Here is a 27,839-nt window from a genome sequence, read left to right on the forward strand (position 1 = left end):
ATATCAGCGCAGACAGGAGATGTAGATCCATCACCGCCGCAATGTAACTCTATAGCTCCTCTGGGCTTCCATAGAAAGGTAACGATTCTGCTATATATATCATAAGCTCCTTTATAGTCATACCACCTGTACGCACCTGTATTCACCTGTAATGTTAATACAATGTTTATTGGTTTCTCTCTAGATGCTGTTGAGAACGAATCTCGATTAAACCTACCTTATGGGTCGATGTTGTACCTTGATTTCACAACACTTAATCGAGATTCCTCTCCTGACATCGCTCGGAATCAAGATAATGCCCACGCTCCTGCAATGCTTGCCTCGGAGAAGAATGCCCAGCGGAGGACCCGTCGAGCTAGCGCCAGCTACGGAGCTCCGACTACTCTCGCCACCGGTCTGCCTCAAAAGGGCCGGATGCGATGGGGACCTCGCAAGCCTTTTGCGGGACCGCATCGTCCAAACGCTAACTGCTCTCCTGAGGCTCGAACGCCGGAGCAGGCATGACGGACTCCGGTAAGGCGCCTGCTGCCTGCCACTGGGAAATGACCTGGGCCGCAACCCCGTCGGAACAACGGACCCGCTTGGAGCCGAAGGTACGAATCTAGCCTTGGTTGCTCGAAACGCTAACGGCTCCGTCCGAGAGAATCATCCTAGATTTGCGTGCCTCGGCCCGAGATGAGATTCCCACGCGAGTGATCACGACTCCCATGTCGGCCATGCCTCCACACGACCGGCTCACTCCGACCACTCGCTTCTCGGGAACCATCTCCTCCACGCGAATCGCGCACCGCTCGTCGGAATCACGCCGTGCCTCTCACGACCAGCTCACTCCGACCACTCGCTTCTCGGGAACCTTCTCCTCCGCGCGAATCGCGCACCGCTCGTCAGACTCACGCCGTGCCTCTCACGACCGGCTCACTCCGACCACTCGCTACTCGGTGGACCCATCTCCTCCGCGCGAATCGCGCACTGCTCGTCGGAATCACGCCGTGCCGCACCCGGCCGGCTCCCTCCGGCTGCTCGGTGGAATCACCTCCTCCACGCGAATCGTCGTGCACTGCACCCATCGCGTGCTAATACTCTGGGCGGCCCACGATTCCATTCTGATTCCGATTCCGATCACCTCCTCGCCGCGAAGCCGCACGTTGCTCCCTTCGCCTACTCGGCGAGGCCGGCGATTCCTATCGCTGCTCGCCGGAATCACCTCCTACGCACGAATCGTGCGCGCTGCACCCATCGCGGGCCCTCTCTGCGACGCCGGCGATTCCTATCGCTGCTCGTCGGAACCCCTCTTATGCGCGAATCACGCGCCGCGCCGTCGCTGGATGGAATCCCTACTATGCATGACGCGCCAGTTGCACGCGCCGCATCTTCGCTGGATGGACCCCTTCGCATGCGATTCCTCTCGCAGGCCCTACTCTGTGAGGCCGGCGATTCTGATCGCGGCCGTCGAAATCCCACCTGCATGTGGCTACTCAACGAGGCCGGCGAACTCCGCTGCCCGGAATCGCCTCAATGGAGGCTCGCTTGGCACCATGCGAGGACTCGTCGCAGCACGGATGAGTTTCTAAGGACGTCGAGCGGGACCTTCATAGCCTTTCACGACACTCGGGCTTATGCTTATGATGGTTGATCGTATACCATGTGTATGCTATAAGATGATCGTTCTTCTTCGTCCTTTGTTTTTACCTGATTTGTTGTTCCCGATCTTCATTCGGCATATTCGTTAAACACCTGCGACCATTGTACACCGACTGCTTTCATTCCTTTTCCACACCCCGCGTTTCACCCAATTAATTTAATTTGATAAACTGTTGGATTGAATTAATGCGGTGTTGGTGTAGAGCAGGCTTGACGGACCAAATGGCCTCCTCTTCATCCTTCATGCTCAATGCAAAACAAACGAGACACTACTTCAGGTCGTGCAGTCTATCGCTACCAAGCATGCTCGCCCTCTCGATTCGGCGTGCTCGCCCCTCGACTCGGCGGGCTCACCCGCACTGGATCAACAGGCCGAGCTCAACTTTCGGTTTCCCTCGTACGCGGTGCGCCCTAGATATTACTTTCGCCCGTCGGCCGGGTTCGTATTCCGTATACCGATCTCGAGCTCGCTCGAATGCTGCTGCCCAATGGACGCGAGACTTTAGATTTTGGAGTGCTACTTTACTCCATCTGGGGATACCGCTCAGCTAGAACTCGCCATCAAACCCGCCCGCACACGCCCGAACTACTTGATGACGTCATCGACTATATCACGCGTTTGCTTTACAGCGTCATTAACTTAATTGCGTGCTTCCCGCGATCTCATCGGGGATTCGTTTACATTTCCATGTACCTTGGTAAACTACGTACCAATTGTCCTTTACGTAAACGACGTAAACAACGTAACGCGGCGCTACCTCAGGGTCGCGCGCCAGCGCCGTTTAGGGAGTACACGGTGACCTCGTGAAATGGTGACATTGAGCGTCGCGCCCGACTTCCTTGTCACCTGCGCATGTAATGGGGCACCGTACTGCCTGCTCGCCCTTGAGCGTCGCGCCCGTCTCCCTTGTCACCTGCGCATGTAACGGGGCACCGTACTGCCTGCTCGCCCTTCAACTCTGGGCTCGTTGTTTATCGGACAGAGCTCTTGGCTCGTACATTTCGAGACTGCGAGACGCCTCGTCTGATTCCATTTCCCTCTGCCCCAGTCTGACTGTGACTCAGCCTGACCCAGACTGTGAAGGTCGTCTGTCTTCGGTATGCAGCGCGCTGCTGCAACCTCGTGGGGGTGGGATCGGGAGCCTTACCAGATGTTTCGTCTAGGATCGGGAGCCTTAACAGATGTTTCGTCTACCTCGATAATCTTACGGTTTGTGGATATGTCCAAGGGATATGACCATGATGCTAATCATGCCGGGACTCTCTCTCGGTCTGCCGATCTTCTCCGCTCCTCCGCGCGCGCTGTACAGCTGGACAGGATTGCCCTATGCATCCCGGAGTTTCGGCGCGCTTCGCTGGAGAGGCGCGTTTCAGTCGTTTTGTGCGTCGTCGTAATCAGCCATGCCGGTCGTCCAGGCAGCCTTCAGAGGCCGCTCGTGTCTCGTGCGATCGCTGCCAACGGTAGTTCCCGTGCCGAAACAAGAGTTTGTAATGCGTATGTACCCTTGGGTGCCAAAGCAGGTACAGACTTACTGTACTGGACTTACTGTAGTGCTTACTGTAGTCCTGTCATGTAATCTTACTTACTGTTACGGCTTACTGTAAAGAGGCTTTCTGATTTACACATCTTCCACATCGACACATCTGCCTGAAATGCGTTACATTGCGACGAATGGACAGACGCTCTTCGTCAAGGCACACCTTATGTAATGAGTTGCATATCGCAAAGGTACACCTTATCCATCTAGCTACTGTGCCGACTACCTCACTGTTCAACGAGGTACAAATTATCTAATCTAGCTACTGTGCCGACTACCCCACTGTAAGACTACTGCTACCCACGAGCTCATCGTCTTCTCCCTGGGATGAACACTGCTTGCTCGGTTCGATATCTTCTTGATTGGGACTTCCTCCTCGATACATCTATATCTGGGGAATTGATTGCTAACCAGGCTAACAGGCTGAAATGCAGTAACCCTGCCATCGGGAATGAATTTCGTTCTTTGCTTCCTATGTATCCCTCTGTATGTGTCTGCTGTTCTTCACCGCCTAGTTAGGATCTAAGCGCGGGGAGAATGTGATGAAATCGTCATCCACGTTACGACACTGATGTTATTCTCCTCATGGCTGCTACGCGACACTTTCGCGGTTCCTATATATATCAGCGCAGACAGGAGATGTAGATCCATCACCGCCGCAATGTAACTCTATAGCTCCTCTGGGCTTCCATAGAAAGGTAACGATTCTGCTATATATATCACAAGCTCCTTTATAGTCATACCACCTGTACGCACCTGTATTCACCTGTAATGTTAATACAATGTTTATTGGTTTCTCTCGAGATGCTGTTGAGAACGAATCTCGATTAAACCTACCTTATGGGTCGATGTTGTACCTTGATTTCACAACAAATGTCATTGTCATTTATTTTTCATTGTTCGCTTTTTCAGAAAAGCATCTTGCTCACGTGATCTTGCTTTGGTCTGGCGCGACCGATAAATTATTTTCACCTGTTGATTAAAATTATTTTCACCTGGTGATTAAAATCAATAAATTATAATACAGTACTGTACAGAACGGATTTTGAATTCGAAACCGCTCATCATTTATGCCGCTGCACCGACTTCTTTTTTCCACCAGCTACACCGGCTTCAGTTTTCCGCCAGCTACACCGACTTCATTTAAGCCAGGTACACCGATTTCAGTACGTACCTGCCAGTCGGACTGACGCACCTGGTCCAGTCGATTAGAAGTCTAGACTATATAGCCGACAGTAGGTAAGTCCTGCATTCTATCCCAATCTATCCATTCAATAAAATTAATTTGAATTTTAATTCTAAGCCCAAGATCAAACAACCTAGCCTAGCTAGGCCCAGGCCTACAGATGTTTGCGAGGGCTGCGTACTCGATCGACTGACTATTGTCGACGAAGCTCTCACTCTACGCAATGCGTATTCATATTCGGTACCGTTGGAAAAATTTTTTTTTTAATTTGTTGACGCGGAGGGTCAAAATCGATGCGCGCGCTGACCAGAGACCAGAAATATATTTTTCTCGGCCAAACAAACAGACAAACGGCGCCATTTTGGTGAAAAAGGAATCTCCAAACTCGCAACCAGGACCAAACACCTGTCCTGCTGAGGTGCAAAATCATCTTTATTCACACCAATAGAAATGATGACGCACGAGGCAAAACCATGGCCGATCCACTCCAAACCCCTGCACGGTAACCCCGTTTTAGCCCCAACCCACAGGTGTAACACACATAGTGGCGCAGACGCTCTCCATTGGCGAGGATATTGAATGTCTTCTGGTTCAGGATCCTCAACATTTAATACAAAATAGAACAAATTGATATTTGAATGAAGAACACATGGAAATCTCTTATTGTCCCATTTTAGAGTTCAAGGTTCAAATACGAGCCGTGGTTCCTCGATTGGGGTTCGATCAGGAATTCTTGTTCGTTTTTAAACAAAACCCGAATATTTGCAACGAAATCCGCGAATCTGTTGCGAATCTGTGGGTTGGAATTAAACAAACCCCGAATGTTTACAACGAAATCCTCGATCGATGGCGAATCTGCGGATTGGAATTTGTGAATTAACTATTTTCAGGGATTGCTTGAGTGAACTGATTGTCTTTGCTCACACGTTGTCTGCACTGTACTGTACGGGACTGTACTCTTCACTGTACTGTTCGCCATGAATGGAGATCTCTCCGGTGAGGATAACAGGTTGAACCCTCCGGGATCTTCGAGTTTCTCCCATGGAAGGAACTTGGTCGGTCCTGAAGATTTTCACTCGGACTGCAGGTTCAGGATCGCTCGACCTGAGGAGAACGAGTCCGGGCACGGTACGTGATGTTTACTGTTTAAATACATTTACATGGGAAATCACACCGTGGACGGGGAGGGTTCCCTCGTACAACATCGTGTCGATGTCCTGATCGGGTTCCCTCGTACAAGATCGTGTCGATGTCCTGATCGGGTTCCCTCGTACAAGATCGTGTCGATGTCCTGATCGGTTTCCTCGTACAAGATCGTGTCGATGTCCTTATCGGGTTCCCTCGTGCAAGATCGTGTCGATGTCCTGATCGGGTAACCTCGTACAAGATCGTGTCGATGTCCTGATCGGGTTCCCTCGTACAAGATCGTGTCGATGTCCTGATCGGGTTCCCTCGTACAATATTGTGTCGAAGTTCTGATCGGGTTCCCTCGTACAACATCGTGTCGATGTCCTGACCCGGTGAATCGATTCCGCTCGTTGTTATCGAAGCTCGAACGGAGATTTTGATTCCCGAGAGCAGATTCGTTAATGGACGAGGTGTGAGAGAAGTTCAATCGTTTCCTCCTCCTCCCTCGGATTCTACAAAACTACTCTCTCCTTTACCTTTGTTATAATCACCTGTACACCTTCGGAACTCTTTATCAGTTTTGGTGCTGAGTTTATTTATTTTGTGTTGTTTATTACGTCAGAAACACAAAATGGCAGAAGGTTGAGGACGGGAGATTTTTTTCGATGCAGGTGAGGAAGGTGAAAGTTGTAAAGGTGAAGGTGAAAGGAAGGTGAAAGGTGACGAAGGTGGGAGTTTCAGATAGTGATGGGAGAAACGAGGCTTTTTGAACCAATTGTTTCAGATGGGATGTGTATTGTGCGTTGAGTGGATGTTCGTGGTTTGAAGGTTAAATTGTCCATCAGTTCTTCTTGTGTGAGAAGGAAATCGATCTTGATTTGTAAAATATCAGATCTTGATTTTGGCAGATCTGGATCCAGACCTGAACCAAACCCGAACCAAACCCGAAACAGCTTGTTCTATTCCTGTCACCGACCTAACTCATCCACCAAGTGTTTTTTTTTTGTTTGTTTTTTTTGTATGCAAGATCGAGCCTCGTGGAAGAGATAACATTAATGACAAAAAAAAACAAACGGATACATAAGACGAAATAAAGGGAGCGGGAGACGAGATGGGGAGAGAGGGGGAAGCACACAAGTACATTTGAGAGCAGGGACATCGGGAGATCTGTGGGAGGCAGAGGGCTTGGGGGGAGGAGGCAACGCATGGAACTGCGAGCAATTCCAAGACAGAAGTCGGTATTTCAAAAAAGTGGATCTGTGGTGAATTAGCGGGGGTAGAAAAGATCAAGGATTTTGATGGGGGAAGATAAGAGATGGTGGTGAACAGCTGTTTTAAAGACCTGCAGGTAGGAGTGCGATTGAAGGGAGTGGGGGAGTTTGTTCCAGAGGCGGGAGAAAAGAGGAATGAAAGAGTGAAGGTGAACAGGGAGTCTTGATTTTGGCAATTTGACCAGACGAGGGTTGCAGGCAGATCTTGTGCGACCTGCAGGAGTATTTGGGGGACAGAGCACAGACAGGGCTGGGGGGGCTAGGCCAGAGAGGAGTCAATAGAAGACAGAAAGACCACCAACCTGCCTGCGGTGAGAGAGTGAAAGGCCCTCAGAGTTATTATTATTATTTTTTTGTATACTGAATCGAGGCTCGTGAAAGAGCTGACAACCGCGAGGGAAAGACAGCACAGAGGGACCGCGAGGGAAAGACAGTACAGGGGGACCACGAGGGAAAGACATCACAGAGGGACCGCGAGGGAAAGACATCACAGAGGGACCATGAGGGAAAGACAGTACAGGGGGACCCCGAGGGAAAGACATCACAGAGGGACCGCGAGAGAAAGACAGTACAGGGGGACCATGAGGGAAAGACAGCACAGGGGGACCACGAGGGAAAGACAGTACAGGGGGACCGCGAGGGAAAGACAGCACAAGGGGACCACGAGGGAAAGACAGCACAGAGGGACCACGAGGGACCACGAGGGAAAGACAGTACAGGGGGACCACGAGGGAAAGACAGCACAGGGGGACCGCGAGGGAAAGACACACAAGGGGGACCGCGAGGGAAAGACAGCACAAGGGGGACCGCGAGGGAAAGACAGCATAGGGGGACCACGAGGGAAAGACAGCACAGAGGGACCACGAGGGAAAGACAGTACAGGGGAACAGCGAGGGAAAGACATCATGGTGGACCACGAGGGAAAGACAGCACAGGGGGACCATGAGGGAAAGACAGTACAGGGGGACCGCGAGGGAAAGACAGCACAAGGGGACCACGAGGGAAAGACAGCACAGAGGGACCACGAGGGAAAGACAGCACAGGGGGACCACGAGGGAAAGACAGCACAAGGGGACCACGAGGGAAAGACAGCACAGAGGGACCACGAGGGAAAGACAGTACAGGGGGACCACGAGGGAAAGACAGCACAGGGGGACCACGAGGGAAAGACAGTACAGAGGGACCACGAGGGAAAGACAGCACAGGGGGACCATGAGGGAAAGACATCACAGAGGGACCGCGAGGGAAAGACAGCACAGAGGGACCGCGAGGGAAAGACATCACAGGGGGACCACGAGGAAAAGACATCACAGGGGGACCACGAGGGAAAGACAGCACAGAGGGACCGCGAGGGAAAGGCATCACAGGGGGACCACGAGGGAAAGACAGTACAGAGGGACCGTGAGGGAAAGACAGTACAGGGGGACCACGAGGGAAAGACAGCACAGGGGGACCACGAGGGAAAGACAGCACAACGGGACCACGAGGGAAAGACAGCACAGGGGGACCACGAGGGAAAGACAGCACAGGGGGACCGCGAGGGAAAGACAGCACAAGGGGGACCCACGAGGGAAAGACAGCACAGGGGGACCACGAGGGAAAGACAGCACAACGGGACCACGAGGGAAAGACAGCACAGGGGGACCACGAGGGAAAGACAGCACAGGGGGACCGCGAGGGAAAGACAGCACAAGGGGGACCCACGAGGGAAAGACAGCACAAGGGGGACCCCGAGGGAAAGACAGCACAGGGGGACCACGAGGGAAAGACAGCACAGGGGGACCACGAGGGAAAGACAGCACAGAGGGACCACGAGGGAAAGACAGTACAGGGGGACCGCGAGGGAAAGACAGCACAAGGGGACCACGAGGGAAAGACAGCACAGAGGGACCACGAGGGAAAGACAGCACAGAGGGACCGCGAGGGAAAGGCATCACAGGGGGACCACCAGGTAAAGACAGTACAGGGGGACCACGAGGGAAAGACAGTACAGAGGGACCGTGAGGGAAAGACAGTACAGAGGGACCGCGAGGGAAAGACAGTACAGGGGGACCGCGAGGGAAAGACAGTACAGGGGGACCACGAGGGAAAGACAGCACAGGGGGACCACGAGGGAAAGACAGCACAGGGGGACCACGTGGGAAAGAGCACAGGGGGACCACGAGGGAAAGACAGCACAGGGGGACCACGAGGGAAAGACAGCACAGGGGAACCACGAGGGAAAGACAGCACAGGGGGACCACGAGGGAAAGTCAACACAGGGGGACCACGAGGGAAAGACAGCACAGAGGGACCACGAGGGAAAGACAGCACAGGGGGACCATGAGGGAAAGACAGCACAGGGGGACCGCGAGGGAAAGACAGCACAGGGGGACCATGAGGGAAAGACAGCACAGGGGGACCACGAGGGAAAGACAGCACAGGAGGACCGCGAGGGAAAGACAGTACAGGGGGACTGCGAGGGAAAGACAGTACAGGGGGACCGCGAGGGAAAGACAGTACAGGGGGACCGTGAGGGAAAGACAGTCCTGTGACAGTTAGTTAGCTTCATTAGACAGTTAGTTAGACAGGAAAGACAGTGAGCTCATCTTGGGAGATTCCAATGATTCTGAAAGCTTTGTAGTCCAGGAGGCAGTTTTCAAGAGAGGCCTAGAAAATGAGTTTCGTGTAACACCCACTGCACAGTTGGTTTGTCATTTCAGGGTGCTTGGGATACATCTGTAGAACAAATCCAGCCCTGATGTACAGTTAAATTGTGGCAGCAACAATAAATGGCAGCCACTTTTCTATTAAGGGGGAAGCGTAAAGCTCGAAATTTATCATTTTTTTTTGTATTTTTGTTTTTTCAGCTCTTCCAATAGGGATTCTTCCACATTATAATTAAAAGGATAGTGGGAAGTATGAGGCGATTTTCGTTATGCTGTTCAAGTATGATTAAATTTTTAAAAATATTATACTGTGGCGGACACAATGTCAGTGATCAATAATTCCGCGCACCAGTGGGTGGCGCGAGCGTCCGGGCGTGCAACTGAGATACCTGCCATGCCCCACCTTTCGTCCGACCGGCCACGCTCGGGGGTAAGGCGTGGCCTCTGGACATATAAGCGGGCTTGAAGGTCGAGCCCGCCCAGTGCTGATGTGTGAGCTTATAATAAAGTGCTTTCGTTTGTACAACGTGTTGTGGCCTACCTTTTTGGCAAACGAGTTGTGTGTGCACATCACCACACTGGTGACCCCGACTGGTTCAGCCGTAGCTGATCCCTGAACTCGCCATGGCTACCAACGCGGTCGCCGTTAAACTCCCGGAGTTCTGGGAAGCACAAGCCGACGTTTGGTTTGTGCAGGCCGAAGCCCAATTCCAGCTCCGGGGCATCACGGCGGACGACACTATGTACTACCATGTGGTCGACGCCCTCGGGCCTGGCACTGCCGCCCACGTCGTGTCCATCCTTCGGCGCCCGCCGGGCGCCCACAAGTACGCGGCGCTCAAACGTCTTCTCGCCACGTTCGGGGTTACGGAGGCCGAACGCGCCGACCGCCTCCTAGACCTTCCCGCCCTCGGCGACACACGACCGTCCATTCGGATGGCTTTTATGTTGTCCCTTCTTGGAGACCAGCTCCCGGATTTCCTGTTCCGAGCGCTTTTCCTCCGCCAGCTACCTGTGCAGGTGCGCCTCGCGCTGGCCGATTCGAACTTAACGGAACCCCGCGCCCTGGCCGAAGAGGCGGACAAATTTTTCGCGGCCTGCGACACGCGGTCGGTGTACGGTGCTGCCGTAGTGGATCCCGGTGCGGAGGCTACAGCACCCCCTGCTTCCCTCGTGGCCGCTGCCATGCCCCGCCCACTACCGCCGCCGCCACCACCACCGCCGCCGGCACGGCTGACGCGGCAGCCGCCACCGCAAACCTGGTGCTACTATCATGCCATGTTCGGCCGCAAGGCTAGAGCGTGCCGCCCGCCGTGTTCTTTCGACGGGTCGGGAAACGACCGGGCCGGCGCTCACTTGCGGCCATGAGCGTCGGCCATTCCGGCAGCCTCCTGTTCATCACAGACACCTCGTCTGGTCGTCGTTTTCTGTGTGACACGGGAGCGCAGGTTAGCGTTCTCCCTGCCTCCGCGTCCGACAAGCAGGCCGCGGGCCGGGGCCCCGCCTTGCTCGCTGCCAACAGAACACCCATCCGCACATTCGGGAAGCGTTGCCTCTCGCTGCGTTTCGGAGGGCAGCGCTTCAAATGGTCTTTCGTCACGGCCAGCGTGCCAATGGCCCTGCTTGGTGCGGACTTCCTTTGTGCGAATGGTCTGTTGGTGGACGTTAAGCGTCGACGCCTCGTCCAGGCCGAAACCTTCAGCTCGCTCGCTTGTTCGCTGAGCGGCTCGTTGAGCAGCTCGCTGAGCGGCTCACCGAGCGGCTTACCAAGCGGCTTGCTGAGCGTTTCTGTCCCGGCGAAGTTAGTCTGTACGCTTCCGGCAGCGGACGAGTTTACCCGCCTCCTCGCCAGTTTCCTGGCACTCACGCGGCCCACCTTTTCAGCGGTGGCCGTCAAACACGGGGTGGAGTACCATATCCCCACCGTCGGACCACCGGCCTACGCCCGGGCGCGCCGCCTCGACCCCACGAAGCTCGCCGTGGCGAAAGCGGAGTTCGCCACGCTGGAGCGGCTGGGCATCGTACGGCGCTCCAACAGCGCATGGGCCTCTCCTCTGCACATTGTGCCCAAGCCCAGCGGCGGATGGTGGCCGTGCGGTGACTACCACCGGCTCAACGACGCCACCACCCCCGACCGCTACCCGGTCCCGCATATTCAGGACTTTTCCGCCCGGTTGGCGAAAACGACCATCTTCTCCAAGGTGGACCTCATCCGGGGCTACCACCAGGTCCCCGTACAACCGGACGATGTACCAAAGACTGCCGTCATCACACCGTTCGGCCTCTGAGTTCTTGCGGATGCCCTTTGGGTTGAAAATGCGGCCCAGGCGTTCCAGCGGCTCATGGACAGCGTCTTGCGCGACTTGTCCTTCATCTACGTCTACCTGGATGACATCCTGGTCGCGAGCGCGTCCCGGGAGGAGCACCTGCTCCACCTCCGCACGCTCTTCGAACGCCTGGGCCAGCATGGCCTGATAATCAACCCCGCGAAGTACCGTTTCAGCGTCACCGCCAGCGACTTCTTGGGGCACCGCATCACCAGGCACGGGGCCATTCGTTTACCGGCCAAGGTGGAGGCGGTCAGGAGTTTCCCGTGCCCCGGCCCCATCAAGGGGCTCCAGAAATTCCTGGGCATGGTGAATTTTTACCACCGCTTAGTGCCCCGCGTCGCCCAGCTCCTGCGCCCCCTGCACGAGGGGAAGCCGGGCAAAGGTGACATCGCCTGGACGGAGCAAATGGCCACGGCATTTGCGGGCGCAAAGCTGACCTTGGCCAACGCCGCCATGCTGGCGCACCCGGCGCCCGATGCACCAATCGCCCTCACCACCGACGCGTCGGACTACGCAGTGGGCGCGGTGCACGAGCAGTGGGTGAGTGGTGCTTGGCAGCCGCTGGCGTTTTTTAGCCGGCAGCTCCGGCCGCACGAACACCGGTGCAGCACCTTCAACCGCGAGCTGCTCGGGCTCCACCTGGTGGTCCGACACTTCCGCCATCTGCTCGAGGGCCGCCCGTTCACGGCCTTCGTCGATCACAAGCCCCTTGTTTTCGCGATGGCCAAGGTCGCCGAGCCATGGTCGGCCCGGCAGCAACGTCACCTCTCTGCCGTGTCCGAGTACACGACGGACATCTGTCACGTTGCGGGTAAGGACAACCCGATGGCAGATTGCCTTTCCCGGTCCGTCGCACACGCGGTCCACCTCGGGATCGACTATGCCCGGATGTCGGCGGACCACACCGCCGACCCCGACGTCCAGGCCTTGCGGACCGCCGTCACGGGCCTCCGCGTCACCGAGATGCCGTTCGACGTCGCGGGCACTGCCCTCTTGTGCGACGTCTCCCTAGGCCGGCCTCGCCCCATCGTGCCCGCTGGCTGGCAGCGCCCGGTTTTTGACGCCATCCACGGCCTGTCCCACCCGGGCACGAAGGCCTCCCAGAAGCTCGTCGCGGCGAAGTTCATCTGGCATGGCCTCAGGAAGAACGCCCCGCGACTGGGCCAGGACGTGCCTCGCGTGCCAGCGCGCGAAAGTCCACCGCCACACCCAAGCCCTGTTGGCCCCGTTTACGGTGCCGGAGCGTCGGTTCGACCACGTCCACGTCGACTTGGTGGGACCTCTGCCCCCCTCGCGGGGTTTCACCCACCTCCTCACCATGGTGGACCGCACCACCCGGTGGCCGGAGGCCGTGCCATTGGCGGCGACGGCTGCGGCTGACGTCGCCCAAGCTGTCATCGCCACGTGGGTTGCTCGGTTCGGTGCCCCCTCGGACATCTCATCCAACCACGACCCCCAGTTCACCTCGGAGCCCTGGGGAGCAGTGGCGCAAGGGCTCGGCGTCAACCTGCACCGCACCACGGCTTACCACCCCCAGGCCAACGGCCTGTGCGAGCGCTTCCATCGCTCAATGAAGGCCGCGCTCCGGGCCAGCCTCCGCGACGGCAGCTGGGCTGACAGGCTCCCCTGGGTCCTGCTGGGCCTCAGGACGGCGCCCAAGGACGACCTGCGCACGTCCTCGGCAGAGCTGGTCTTCGGGCAACCACTGCGAGTACCGGGCGAATTTATCCCCGACTCCACAGCCCCTTGGTCCGCGGCGCAACAGTGCTCCACCCTTCAGGAGACTGCCAGGAGGTTCGCCCCGGTGCCGACGGCACACCACGATTGTCCGTCCTCCCACGTCCCCCCGAAGTTTCGCACGGCGGAGTACGTTTTTGTCAGGCACGACGCCCACCGGGCACCGCTGCGGCCCCCGTACGACGGGCCCTTCCGCGTGCTGGAGACCGGGGACAAGCATTTCACCGTGGACATCGGCGGTACTCCGGATCGTATCTCCGTGGACCGCCTCAAGCCGGCCCACCTCGACCTGGACCACCCCCTGCAAGCAGCTCTGCCTCTGCGTCGAGGCCGCCCCCCGGCGGGCAGACCCCCGGCACCCCCCATCCCCGCCGTCCCGCTACCCCCCAGCCCTGCACGCATCGCCAGAGGGCATTTCGGCCGGGTCATCCGGCTTCGCCGCAAGCTCACCCTTCAGGTGCGCGGGAATTCTGGGGGGGGCGCGTGTGGTGGACACAATGTCAGTGATCAATAATTCCATGCACCAGTGGGTGGCGCGAGCGTCCGGGCGTGGAACTGAGATACATGCCCCGCCTTTCGGCCGACCGGCCACGCCCGGGGGCAAGGCGTGGCCTCGGGACATATATGCGGGCTCGAAGGTCGAGCCCGCCCAGTGCTGATGTGCGAGCTTATAATAAAGTGCTTTCGTTTGTACAACGCGTTGTGGCCTACCTTTTTGGCAAACGGGTTGTGTGTGCACAGCACCACAATACCTTGTATTATACCCAAAACACACAAAATCGCTGAAATATGTAGTTTTTGCTTTTCGACTGTTATTATGCAATATCATCTTTATGTTGTTCAAATGCGGTTATGATTGCAATATGATATATCTTTATGATGTTTTCAAGAAACAAAATTGGACAATCCATAAGTAAAGTCAGAAAAATATCGATTTCATTTCCCCTTAAATCATCAACCCCACTCCTGTTATGACCAAAAGTCCACCAGTAATCTCAGCAAAAATATCTCACCAGGTCAAATCTGGCTGCGTATCATAACCATAGTCATTCACTGAACATTACAATGTTAACATATAACTGTTATTTGTTGTATTATTAAAATAAACACATATTTTGCTACTGAATCATCCTCGAAGTGGTATAAAATCACGAAAATGTCATCATTAATCTTCCTCATCATCATCATCTTCTGAGTCGCTTGTGGAAGGTTCTTTGTTTGGGTTTTTGCATTGTTCACCTCCCATGCAAGTGCAGGCTTCTGTGCATGGCATGTTATTGTTCTTGCAGGCACATACGTGGCTGCGTTGACATGCAGACACTTTACACTTGCACGCGGTCAGCTCAACTAGTCCAACTGGAGCAGGGTCTTTGTTCATGAGGGTGGGCTGGAGAGTTCCATCTTCGATGTTCCATCCATTACCATCTGGCTTTGGTAGTGCTTGGTTGGGGAGCAATCACTTCTTCCAGATGAATGACTGATAGTTAGCTCGATAAATGTGTTGCCTAATACTGTCAGATGTTGGTGTTAGGCATTCACTCTTCTGCCTTTTCTGGCAGAACATACAATATCTGATTTCGTCTGCCGTGTCACCTGCTGCCTGAGCTGTTGTGTACAGGGAGCATATGAACCGTTCACAAGCACGGACAGTATCTTATGTCGGTGGGATAATATCTCCCTGTGGCCTGTAGGGGCTAAGAATGAATGAATGAATGAATGGTCGTTTTAAGGCCATTTGCCCCGCTAGAGCAGGGGTTAGCCTTGCGGGTCCCATGACAATCATGGTTCCCTGTTTGAGGCAGTTTTTTTTTATGGCCGGATGCCCTTCCTGGTACCAACCCTTAGTCGCCTCTTACGATGCGCAGGGATACGGTGTACCTATTCTAAGCCGGGGTAGACACCGGGATCATTCATCCCAGCAAGCTGGTACTCAATTTTCCGACCTCGGAAGGATGACAGGCTGAGTCAACCCCCCTGGCGTTAATTTAGCGATCGACTGGGATTCGAAGCCGGCACCCGAACCGCTAAGCCAACACCAGGCCAACACCAGAGAAAAAATAAATAAATTAAATCCGTCAAAATCTCAGATTTACGCCTCGGACACCATCCCCCTCATATAAAAGTGGCTGCCATTTATTGTTGCTGCCACAATTCAACTGTACATCAGGGCTGGATTTGTTCTATAGATGTTCCCCAATCACCTGGAAGTGACAAAACAACTGTGTAGTGGGTGTTGCACGAAACCATTTTGAGCAGATTCTGGCTCCTGGACTATTGGTTTCAACGGCGTGAAGCCGAGCTAGGTGTGAGGCAGGAGCACCAGTCCAGAGCGGAGAGCAGTATTCCATTGAGCTGCGCATGAAAGCCTTGTTTGTGGTAAGGAGCTCAGGTGTGCCAAGGAAGGACTTCGCACGACGGAGAATGCCAAGTCGGCGACTGGCTTTGGAGGCCAGCTTGAAAATGTGTTTTTTCCAGGAAAGATCATGGCAGATTGTGAGACCCAAGACATTGAGTGACAGAACTTCTTGGAGAGGATTGTTGAGAAAGTAGATGGGAGGATTGTCCAGACGGTCTTTTCGAAGAGACATAGTGAGAGTGTGAGATTTGTCAGGATTGAAAGATATGTTCCACTTGTTTGACCAGTCTGTGACTTTGTCCAGGTCTGCAGAGAGTGAGGAGGCTGCAGACTGCCGATCTGAGGGATGAGGTATGGAGCGGCAGAGAGTGGAGCCATTAGCAAAGAGATAGAGAGGATTTTACAGAGAGTCGGAGAGATCATTGATGAAGACCAGAAAAAGCACAGGGCCCAGAACACTGCCTTTGGGAACTCCCAGCCTGAACAGGAAGGGGAGATCAGGGAAACCCATTCAGGACCACACGTTGACTACGACCAGAGAGGAAGTCCGCAAGCCATGCATGGAGATTTCCATGGATATAATAGGAGGAGAGTTTGGTGAGCAGAGCGGGGTGCCAGACCGTATCGAAGGCACTTGATATGTCAAGGGAGACAGCTCTAATTTCCTGTTTGGCATTGAGGACCTCCATCCATTGTTGAGACAGCAGAAGCAGCATGTCCAGAGTAGAGTGACCTGGTCTGAATCCAAATTGATGATCAGAGATCAAGCCATTGGAGAAGAGGAAAGATTTGATATCCGAAGCAATGATGGAAATCCATGACTTTGCTGATAATTGGGAGAAGGCTGATTGGTCTGTAGTTGCAAGGATCTGTTTTTGCACCTTTTTGTGTTAAGCGGTGATGTTGGCTGATTTCCAAACTGATGTCGGATGACGTTGAGCAAAAGAGAGGGTGAAGAGAAATGAGAGAGGGTGTGAAAGAGCGGCAGAGCGGGATTTTAGGACCCGTGGGCTGATGCCGTCTGGTCCAGTTGCAGAATCAGAGTCGAGTATTAACAGAAACTTCTCCACCTTGTCAGGAGAGAAGGACACAGAGTCTAGCAGCAGCTGGGTACGACTGGGTATGGTGGGTACAGAGAGAGATGGGTTTGGAACACAGGATTTTGAGGCAAACACAGAGTTGAGGCATTCAGCTTTTTTACTTGCTGAGTCAGCTGTGTAGCTGTTTGAGGTAAGGGAGAAGATGGAGGGGGAACAAACACCAGAAATAGATTTGAAAAGTCGCCACCAGGATTTGGAAGAGGGAGACAGGTTTGAGAGTTCAGTCTTGAGAGTAGAGAGATAATGTTTCCTGGCTCTCCTCAGGGTAGACACACACTTGTTCCGGGCTTTGTGAAAGGAAATGAGATTGCCTTCCATTGGATTTGCCTTCCAGGAGGCAAAGGCAAGTTGTTTCAGGGCGACTGCCTCACCACAAGATTCTGTGTACCATGGACGGGAGTAAGGGTATGACAACTGAAGACGGGATGGGATAAATCTGTGCATGAGAGAGAGCAGTTTACTTTGGAAGAATTCCCAGGATGAGTTTATGTCAGAGGCAGTCGAGATGGGAGACCAGTCCATATGATTGGTGGCTGCTTGAAGACCATGCCAGTTGGCCTGAATAAAATGCCAGGCTAGTCGACGTTGAGGAGGCTCTCTGAGAATGGCCAGAGAGATGTCTACTTTAACAAGCATATGGTCAGATGAACCGATTGGAGCAGAAGAAGAGCAGCAGTCATTTGCAGGGAAGTTTGTCATAACCAAGTCTGGAAGAGAAGATGCTCCATTGACTGATATCCGGGTCGGGAAATTGGCAGATTGTGTCAGTCCCAATGAGTCGCAGAAGTCCTTTGCTGAGGTGCCATGGCTGGGGAGAGAGGGACCCACACCCAGCCAGCAGCCGGCACGATGACAGTAGAAATCGCCACATATGAGGAAGAGAGAGTTGGGATGAGTAAATATAAAGTTGGTCCATGTTATCAGACAGCGAGATGTAGATGGAGTCACCACTGTTTGTTGGATGGTACAGAACACATATGAACAAAAGGTGGGAGTGAAGTGGACGCCGTAGACAGAGGTACTCCTGGGGGTGAGGTGGAGAGAGTGCATTGCAGGGAGAGTGAGTAAGAGAGTTTTTGATAAAGATAGCAACCCCACCTCCAGGACGAGGCTCAGGTCTATCATACCGGAGGAGGGAGTAACCAGGGAGAGATATTAAGGAATCAGAGACATCTTGAAGGAGGAAAGTTTCTGTTAAGCAGATTTAGTCTGGTTTGTCAGAAGCAACCTGCATGGAGAGGTCAATCGGATTTGAGCGAAGGCCCCGGATGTTTGAGGTCCATACCATTAAGGAAGAGGAAGGGGGAGCACCGGATACAGGAGAGGACAAGGGAGGGGAGGGATAGGGTAAGATGAGGAAGAGGAGGAGGAGGTAGGGAGAGCTGTTGATAGTGTGTCACAGATTTCAGAAGAGCTAGGAGAAAGGGAAGTATGAGGAGGACAAAAGGTTTGATGGTGATTGGGGGAGGTGCAATGAGGTGTTGATTGAAGGGTGGCAGAGTGAGGAAGAAGGTTGGAGGTGATGGAGGTAAGAGTTGGAATGGAGAGAAAGCGGGGATGACGCTTTGAGGAGGAGGAGGGGTGAGAAGGGAGAATTGGAGAAAAAAGGAGGGTGGGGAGATTTAAAGGGATGGGGGGAGTTTTGAAATGGAGGGGTGAGGGGGGAATTTGGGAAGGGAGGGGTGTGGGGTGAGTTTTGGAGGGGAGGGGTGAGGAGGGAGTTTAGGAGGGGAAGGTCGAGTGGGGAGTTTTGGAAGGGAGGGGGGAGGGGGGAGTTTAAGAGGGGAGGAGCAAGGGGGGAGATTTGAAAGGGATGGGTGAGGGGGGAATTTCGGAGGGGAAGGATGAGTTTGGATTTTGGAAAGTGTTGGACAATTAATGGAAAACGAACTTTAATTGCAAAATGAGTTTCTTGTGATTTTCAAGTCATAGATCCGTTTGAATACGTTGGAGGAGGGTTGGAATGCAGGTGAGTTTCGGCAATGTAGGAAGGAAGAACTGTAAGAGATTTAATTTTTATTTGAAATGAAGAGATTTGGTGAGCAACTCGAAAACAACCTTGTAAAGAAGAAGCAAAATGTGTGTTATAATATACAACAGAACAAAACACTTCAGGGGAAAGTTTAAACATTTTAAAACGAAGCAGTGAAAACTAGCTTGGGAAATTCCCGAAATGAGGGCATGAAGGATTCCTAAGGGGGATTAAGGATTAAAGATCACAGGCTCAGAAGCAGGAACAGAAGGATAGGAGATTGACAGAAAGGAGAGCAGAGAACTAAGGAACAGGGAGGTGTATAAGCAATATTTTAGTACTGAAGGAGAGGCCTACTTTTTAAATTTTTCATTAATGTTTTTTTGAAGGTTTGGTGAAAGTGGATCAGAGGAAGAAGGATAAAGTTGAAGAAGTATGGTGAGAACTGGAATTGGAAAGGTGTCGTTTGGCTGGAGAGGATTGAGTTATGAAGGAAGGAGAGGAAAAAACAGAAAAAAACGGGTGGGGCGAAACAAGTGGTTGAAGGTTGAAGAACACGGGAAATAGAAGGACATTCCTTTTTTCTTTTTGTATTTAGACGAAACAGAGGGTAAGATGTTCTGGGAAGTATGGGGTGAAAAAATACTGGAAAAATGGACCACAAACGAAAGTGAATGGACCACAAACGACTGCTGAGAGGAGACAACAAAGCCTCGAGGCCTGGGAAACCAGGCCTAAAAACGCGGCAGGAACCAACAGACAATTACACACAGGTATGCACGATTTACACCGAGATCTAACTGGAAACATACAGTAGGCACTCGCACCGTAAAATAAAAATACAGTTTTGACAAAAATACAAATGGTAAAAATTCTTAACTTTTGTAGCGTGGAGAGCTGGCAAAAACACACGACCTCACCGGCAAAACCGGAAGTGGAAGGGATGATGATCTCAAAGTGTTATCAAAATCCATCCACAACTTTTTGAAACATCATGTTTGTATATCGTTTGTGGCCCTGTCTTTTAAAAAATTTATAAATCCTATGCGGATCCAGATCTTCACCAACATCGAATCAGTTTGTCATTTGGAAAATTTGGCCTATGAAGTGTTTACATGATAAATTGGCATCACAAATTTGGATGATAAATTTTCAAATTGATGCCAAATAGGTGTTTTACATGTTTTGGATGGCAATTACCCTGACCTTTGACGAATATTGACAATATTTAATCCCAAACATGCATAGAAATAAGATGTGCAAGTTTCATTCTGAGATCTTGAAAGATTCCTGAGGTTTGTCAAAAATAAAATCACAAAAACATTCCATTTGATTTAATTTAATGGGGGTGAAATTGTTGTCATGGACACCGTTTTCTCTTTTACACATGGGACTTGTCTCTTTGCCATGTGGGACGTGTCTCTTTGCCATGTGGGACTTGTCAATTTTCCACGTGGGACTTTTCTCTTTGCCACGTCGGATTTTTTCTTTTCCACATGGGACTTTTTCTATTTAATGTCATGTTTATAATCAATATATCAGACAATATAGTGCACATATTATTTTTGCCTTTTTCTGTGAGTGCCACATGTTGAATTTTATTTTTTCTGTGTCAGATTTACTTTTCTGTTTCCAGTAACCGATTTCCTGAATTCTGTCCATTTCCCCAAAAACTGAACACTTGCTGTCCAGAACTGCATTGGGAATTTTCGTGAATTTGAAGGACCATTTAATGTACAGTTTGAATGGGGTGTTTTTCTTTTCAGATTTTATTATGGAAGTAAAGGTGAAGTCCGAGTTCATTGACGATTACCCCTCGATTGTCAAAGGTGTGGAGATTGTCAAAGGACATCATTTACAACAGTAAAAACAAAAATATTGTTGCAGTTTTGTGTTTTTACAAATAAAGGTTAATTTTCCCCTCATAGTTAGTCACACTACAACATGTAGCCTCATTTAAGCTCAGTTATTTCTTAGTAAGTGTAAGTGTAGACCTTTCCGATGTGTAGTTTGGCGTTGAGTAGAATAATGAGAGTTCGGTCTCCTTCCAATGCTTATGCCACCTCGATGCTTTGGTTTTGTGGCAAATTACCACGAGGCCGGCCTGACAAGTCGAGGCAGGCCAAAGGAAGGCGGGTCAGGAGAAGTTGGAGTGGCCGGTAAGCACGAGCCGCCAATCAGGGCTCGAGGGGAGTGGCTTAGCACTGCGGCAAAAGGCGTGGTTTGGAACATTTGAGGCAGGCCAGGGCGTGGCAATATAACCCTGTGCCCAAAGCCCCCACCTCAGTTCTGAGGAGAGGTGCGCAGGAGTAGTTATGAGGAGGACATGCGCTGAGTGATGAGCTTGAGTTATCGGTTCGAAGCGCTGTGTTGAATTACAAGTTCTGAGGAGAGGTGCGCTGAACCAAGTTGGAGTCCTGAGAGTGCGTGCTGTTGAATTGAGTTACAAGTTGAGTGCTCGGTTGAGCTCGAGTCAGATCCTCCGTTGAGTTACGAGAGTGGAAGCGCGCCGTTGTATAAATCGCGCTGTGAAGGACAGCCGATTTGGGCTCCAGAGATGCGCGTATATTTTCCCGCCTGCCTTTGTTCGAGATACGCGCTGCGAGGATCCCTCCCGCCTGCCTGCCTGCCTGCCTGCCTTCGTCGAGGGACGTGCTGTGACCGGCAGAGGGCCACGCCGGGTGAGCTGTTCCTGAACGGCAAAGCCGGTGTGTTCAGCACACGAACATTCCTTCCTTCATTCCCCTGTGAGTGTGAATGGGCCCATTGTCTGGGTAGATAAGTTAAGACTGTATAAGATCTGCCCTGTGTCTCTGTTCTTCTCCCGATCATTGTAAATAATAATTAAACCTGTTATTTCTTTGATTCTACCGCTTTTGTCCCTTCCATCATTGACTGAGCGTGGTACGAATTATATCGTTCTAATCGGGTTCCAATACAAGGTAACTGCATGGACCATGTGGTGCGCCATCCACTCGGGTGCACTCAAATTACGCGTGGTCCGTGCGAGACTTGATCCCCGCTGCCGCAACGGCGCGGGTACTTAGGTACGTGCGAACATTGTCCCGAAACCCTGTCCCGCGTCCGACCGGAAGTGGCGACTCGAGTCTCGCGGTTTCGAAGACCCAAAGAGAACAAGGGGCTTAATCTCCCCTTGGTAAGGGAACGGGGGTCGCGGCAAAACCGAAACATTTGGTGTCAGGAGTGGGATTGGACCTGGAGTGCGCTTCACGCACTCGAAATTACGAGCGGACGAAATTTAGTTGTTAAATCCAAAAATTGTATTCGTACCATGGCTAGCCAAGGCGGTCGAATGCCGGTGAGGGTAGATGAAGAGGAGGAATGGATAACCCAGGACCTGCAGGAGAGACAGTTTGTAGTGGAGGAAGCTGAAGAGGGGGCGGAAGCTGGCGAAGAAAATGGCGGCATTTCGCATGTGGCGGCGAGAGCCGAGCCCGCGGTGACAGCGGTTTCGGACCTGTACATACTCATAACTCAACTACGAGCATCCATAGAAATAGCGAGTGACAAATCCACCAATACAAGGAAATTAAAGATGGGTTAAAAGGATTGGAAAACGAAATAAAGGAATCCAGATGTGATGTGGAAAAATTGAAAGCAGCATCAAAGAGGGATATTGAAAAGGTGGGCGAGGACATGAGGCTGCGGGTTGAGCGAGGTGGTCGCATTGGTACGCACTGGGGTGAAGCGATGTGGGGAATGCGTGGAGAGCGAAGTAAAGCGGAGTACAACTAAGTTGACGGGGGTTTTGAAAATCGCGACGCGGGGTGTAGAAGAGCCGACGGTCGCCGAATTGGACGAGGAAATTTCATGGGCGCTGGCGGTCGTCGAGAAAAAAGAAATGATTGGGGCTGAAGAGACGGAAGAATCGGAGAACAAATCGCGGGAGGAAGAAATGGAATGCACACAAAGTCTGTATTCACACCGTGATGCCGTGCTTGCTAACCTCAATAAAGGTTTACAGGTGCTGGCAAAGAAGCCAGGGAAGGAGGACCCCGAGGTGAGAAATAATGGCGCGAATGTGTTTGGCGCGAACGGGTTTTTGGCGCGCTTGGGAAAGAGACGAGACCTGGGCGGTCGCGGAAGGTCCATTGTGCGGTGTACGAGGGAAACTGGTGTGCAGTATGAGAGAGAGTGTGCGCCGAAGCGTGAGCGAGAAAAGTGTGCGACAGAATGTGCATGAGAAGACTGCGTGGAGAAAAAGTGTGCGCCAGGGTGTGCGATGATTGAGGGTGCGAAGGAAGAGTGCACACCCGAGAGTGCAGAAAAAGAGTGTGTAACGGGAGAGTGTGTTACAGAATGTGTGCAGGAGTGCACACACGAGAGTGTGGAAAAAGATAGTGCGATAACGGGATGTGTGAGGGGTGCGTGCGCCTGGTTGTGCGGTATTAGAGTGTGTAGAATAAGAGTGCATAACGGAGTGTATGGGAGGTGCGGGGACGCCTGGGTGTGCGAGTTCGGAGTGGGTCGCGAGGTGTGAGGACGCGGCTCAAGCATCGACACCGACCGGGGTAGCGTTTCGCGGGACGGATAGCGGACGCGGGCCCCCGGTGAGTTGTGTGCAGCAGGGACCGGCGAGGATCGGTGCCGCGCCCGTTTCACAAGGACCCACGTGCACGATTCGTGCCGGCCCCCGCACTGTATGGTTGGTGCCGTGACGGCAAAGGCGCTCGGCGAGGTTCAAGGGGGGGGTAGATTTCGGAGCCGCGCACCTTGGCGGGTGCGGTGCTCCGACCGTGGGCGGTTGGGCCACCGTGCGTGGTACAGTGAGGCCCCGCACAGGGATGGAGCCTTGCACCTTGGCCCATCCATACCTCCCCATTTGGATCGAAAATGCCGCAAGGACACCCCATACAGGAGACCAACCACCCGAATGGATCGCTCGGCCCTGCGAGGTCGAGCCGTGACAACAATGTACATCCACATGGAGAGGCTTGAGTGTTGTGGACTGATGAGAGTAGTGTACCCTATGTGGAAGAATGGTAGTTTGACCATTCCTCGCACGACCGGGGCCCGTGAGCATTAGTTTAGGGGGATGGCAGTGATAGGCACATGGGGGTGACAGCAATGGCTACCTCCATGGGGCACCGAAGCTAGCCGAGGGAGGGCTAGGATAATGTCAGGGAACTAGAAGACTGTAGAGACATGATAATGAAGCAGTGACACTGTACTATAGTGGGGACGGAGGTAGATGAGGTGGTTGATAATGACGAAGGGAGTGCATAGTTTAAAGGGAAGACGGGGAAGCACGAGTTGTAGGGGAAGTAGTGAGATAGATGATGCTGTGTGTTTGATGAGAAATTGTGTTGAGAATAACCGGAACTGTGTGCTTGAGAATAAATGGAATTGGTTTGAGGAGTGAGAACAAAAGGTGTATGGAAAAAGGTGTGTGAGCACAAAAGGTGTGCAAGACAAAAGGTGTGCCAGATATTTGGTGTGTGAGAGTAGTGGTGAGTGGAAATAATTGGTGTGCGAATAAGTGGTGTGGAATAAAAGGTGTGGAATGCATGGTGCGAAGAAGTGAATGGGGGGAGGTGGAACCCATTCACAGACACACGGGGTGGGTCGTGTAAAGCCAGGTAGAGGGCATAGGCAAAATTTGTATGAATATTGACACCTGTGGTGCGGGTCGTAGCAAGTAGTGCTTTGTTGGGTGCATGAGTATGTTGAATGGCTGGGCGTGTGGTTTAATTGGGGCGTTGGTAATTGGGGCACTCCGCCACTGGTAGTTTGTCGACCAGGTGAGGCCGCAGGTAGGCGCTGGGAGCCGGTTAGTTGTAGTGTGAGTGGGGCCCGAGGATCCCAGGAGAGGACCCGGGTTGCCCAATGCCAAGGTGGGCATCAGGGGGTAAAGTGCCAGGAGGGGCCTTCCCCAGTAGGGTAGTTGTGAGTTGTTGAGTGGGGCCTGAGGATCCCAGGAGAGGACCCGGGTTGCCCAATGCCAAGGTGGGCATCAGGGGGTAAAGTGCCAGGAGGGGCCTTCCCCAGTTAGTTAGTCGCAGGAGCAGGTAAGCTCGGGTGGCGACTTCAGTGGCGGAGGTGCGCAGGTACGTAGACCTGCTAGTGGAGCCACACGACCCAGCCCCGAAATTGTGCAAGGGCACAGAGAGAAAATTCGTTGGGAGTGAGACCCAAATTCAGATGTCACCACAGGGTGGACAATGGGAATTCGGGTTTTTAGAACCACTTGTTTAAAGAGGCCGATTGGCAGAGTACGACCCCGGGTAGGTTAAAAGTAAATGTCAGTCGTGTAGCTAGGAGATGAGAAATCCCTTCGCACCATCCACAGCCAGTCACCAAGGAGGACGAAGCTCCACACCAAGACTCTGTGAAACTCTTTGAGTAGTAAAGACGTAGTGTGACATTGTGTTTGTTCCATTCCTTCCTGGGAGGGATTGGGAGACGAATTTGGATTAGAGGGGGATATGAGATTAGAGGGGGATTAGAGATTAGAGAAGACGTAGGGACGAATTTGTAAATACAAGGAGGCTAGGGTAGTGTAAGCCGACGGTGGGGGGTATGGACGGTTAGGGACGAGCCTGCTCTGCTCGCTCTTCCGCGCCCCTCGCATCGCATTACCTTGTGTTTCTGTGTGCCATTGCGTCCTTTCCGCTTTGCTGGTTGTGCTTTGTCTCTTCCCCCACCCCAGGACCATTTTGGAGGTGGAACTGTGCAGCACCATCGATCTGTGCAGCATCCCTGCTGCACCTTGCTACCTCTGTGCAGTCGAACTGCGCAGCATTTGCTGCCGTATCCTTTTGTTGTAACTTTGCTGCACCTGTGCAGCACTTGGCTGCCACAAACCCTTTGCTGCACATTATTACACTTATGGACCACAAGTCTTGTGGCCTTGCACCTCTGCTGTGCAGCACCTTGCTGCAGAATCATCTTGCATCTTCGGACCACTTGTTTTGAGTGGCATTAATGTCACGCAGTCAGACCACATAAGGTTGGCCCTGCCTGGCAAAGAAATGAAATAAAGCATTTTTTGTGCATTTTTATTATGGTGTGCTAGGGATGAGAAGATGTGTAAGTTTAGGTAGCCCTGAAGATCAAGAATGGCCTGTGTGCCGGTCCGGGGGCTAGCCGGTTTGATAGGCACACAGAAGAAGCAAGACGCAAGAAGCAAGATGCAAGAAGCAAGCAGCAAATGTCATGATTGATGAGTGTGTTTTGTGTTTTTGCTGTGCTTTCTCTCCCCTCCAATCTTCTCTTCCAAAAAGGACAGGTCCTGGGTCATAGAATTGTAAATAAGGTTAAGTTTTTGTGCTTGAAATATGAAAATGCTGCCCACCGGCTATGTGTTTAGTTTGATAAATTCCGGAATTCGGTTAATTGTGGGTGTGAATCTGATAGGTAGCTACTCAACGCAATAGGAGGGACATATTTAGTGTTTTAAAACTGTCGCATACACGGGTTAGAGTAAATGTTAGGGGGAACCACACCTATATGTCACATGTAAAAGTAAAGTTAATTTTGCATGTCATTCTCTAACCGGTCGTTTCAGTTGTTGGTTTCGACTCGGGGACGAGGCTGACGAGGGAGGGGGGGTAGTGTTGCAGTTTTGTGTTTTTACAAATAAAGGTTAATTTTCCCCTTGTAGTTAGTCACACTACAACATGTAGCCTCTTTTAAGCTCAGTTATTTCTCAGCCAGTGTAAGCGTAGACCTTTCCTATGTGTAGTTTTGCGTTGAGTAGAATAATGAGAGTTAGGTCTCCTTCCAATGCTTATGCCGCCTCGATGCTTTGGTTTTGGTGCAAATTACCACGAGGCCGGCCTGACAAGTCGAGGCAGGCCGAAGGACGGCGGGACAGGAGAAGTGGGAGTCACCGGTAAGCACGAGCTGCCAATCAGGGCTCGAGGGGAGTGGCTTAGCACTGCGGCAAAAGGCGTGGTTTGGAACATTCGAGGCAGGCCAGGGCGTGGCAATATAACCCTGTGCCCGAAGCCCCCACCTCAGTTCTGAGGAGAGGTGCGCTGGAGTCGTTAGGAGGAGGACATGCGCTGAGTGATGAGCTTGAGTTATCGGTTCGAAGCGCTGTGTTGAATTGCAAGTTCAGAGGAGAGGTGCGCTGAACCAAGTTGGAGTCCTGAGAGTGCGCGCTGTTGAATTGAGTTTCAAGTTGAGTGCTCGGTTGAGCTTGAGTCAGATCCTCCGTTGAGTTACGAGAGTGGAAGCGCGCCGTTGTATAAATCGCGCTCTGAAGGACAGCCGCGTCGGGCTACAGAGACGCGCGTATATTTTCCCGCCTGCCTGCCTGCCTTTGTTCAAGATACGCGCTGCGAGGATCCCTCCCGCCTGCCTGCCTGTCTTCGTCGAGGGACGTGCTGTGACCGGCAGAGGGCCACGCTGGGTGAGCTGTTCCTGAACGACAAAGCCGGCGCGTTCAGCACATGAACATTCCTTCCTTCATCCCCCTGTGAGTGTGAATGGGCCCATTGTCTGGGTAGATAAGTTAAGACTGTGTAAGATCTGCCCTGTGTTTCTGTTCTTCTACCGATCATTGTAAATAATAATTAAGCCTGTTATTTCTTTGATTCTACCGCTTTTGGCCCTTCCATCATTGACTGAGCGTGGTACGAATTATATCGCTTTAATCGGGTTCCAAAACAAGGTAACTGCACAAACCACGTGGTGCGCCATCCGCTCGGGTGCACTCAAATTACGCGTGGTTCATGCGAGATTTGATCCCCGCTTCCGCGGTGGCGCGAGTACTTAGCTACGTGCGAACATTGTCCTGAACCCCTGTCCCGCGTCCGACTGGAAGTGGCGACTCGAGTCTCGCGGTTTCGAAGACCCAAAGAGAACAAGGGGCTTAATCTTCCCTTGGTAAGGGAACAGGGGTCGTGGAAAACCATAACAATATTAATCTTCAGTGATGGTTCTCACACATGCCTTCATGGGAAAG

At 52.5% G+C, this 27,839-nt stretch overlaps 1 protein-coding gene across 1 annotated transcript in view; it reads left to right on the forward strand.

The window, feature by feature from the left end:
- The first annotated feature begins 5,342 nt into the window (after positions 1–5,342).
- LOC137428491 (uncharacterized) overlaps positions 5,343–27,839 on the forward strand; it is a 29,808-nt gene continuing 7,311 nt past the window's right edge. Inside the window, exon 1 of the mRNA XM_078777366.1 lies at positions 5,343–5,493. Within this exon, the coding sequence (XP_078633492.1) occupies positions 5,343–5,493 (151 nt within the window). The remainder of the gene's footprint in view (positions 5,494–27,839) is intronic.

Source organism: Myxine glutinosa, chromosome 5 (assembly GCF_964187855.1).
Source record: "Myxine glutinosa chromosome 5, kmMyxGlut1.1, whole genome shotgun sequence".
NCBI lineage: Eukaryota > Metazoa > Chordata > Myxini > Myxiniformes > Myxinidae > Myxine > Myxine glutinosa.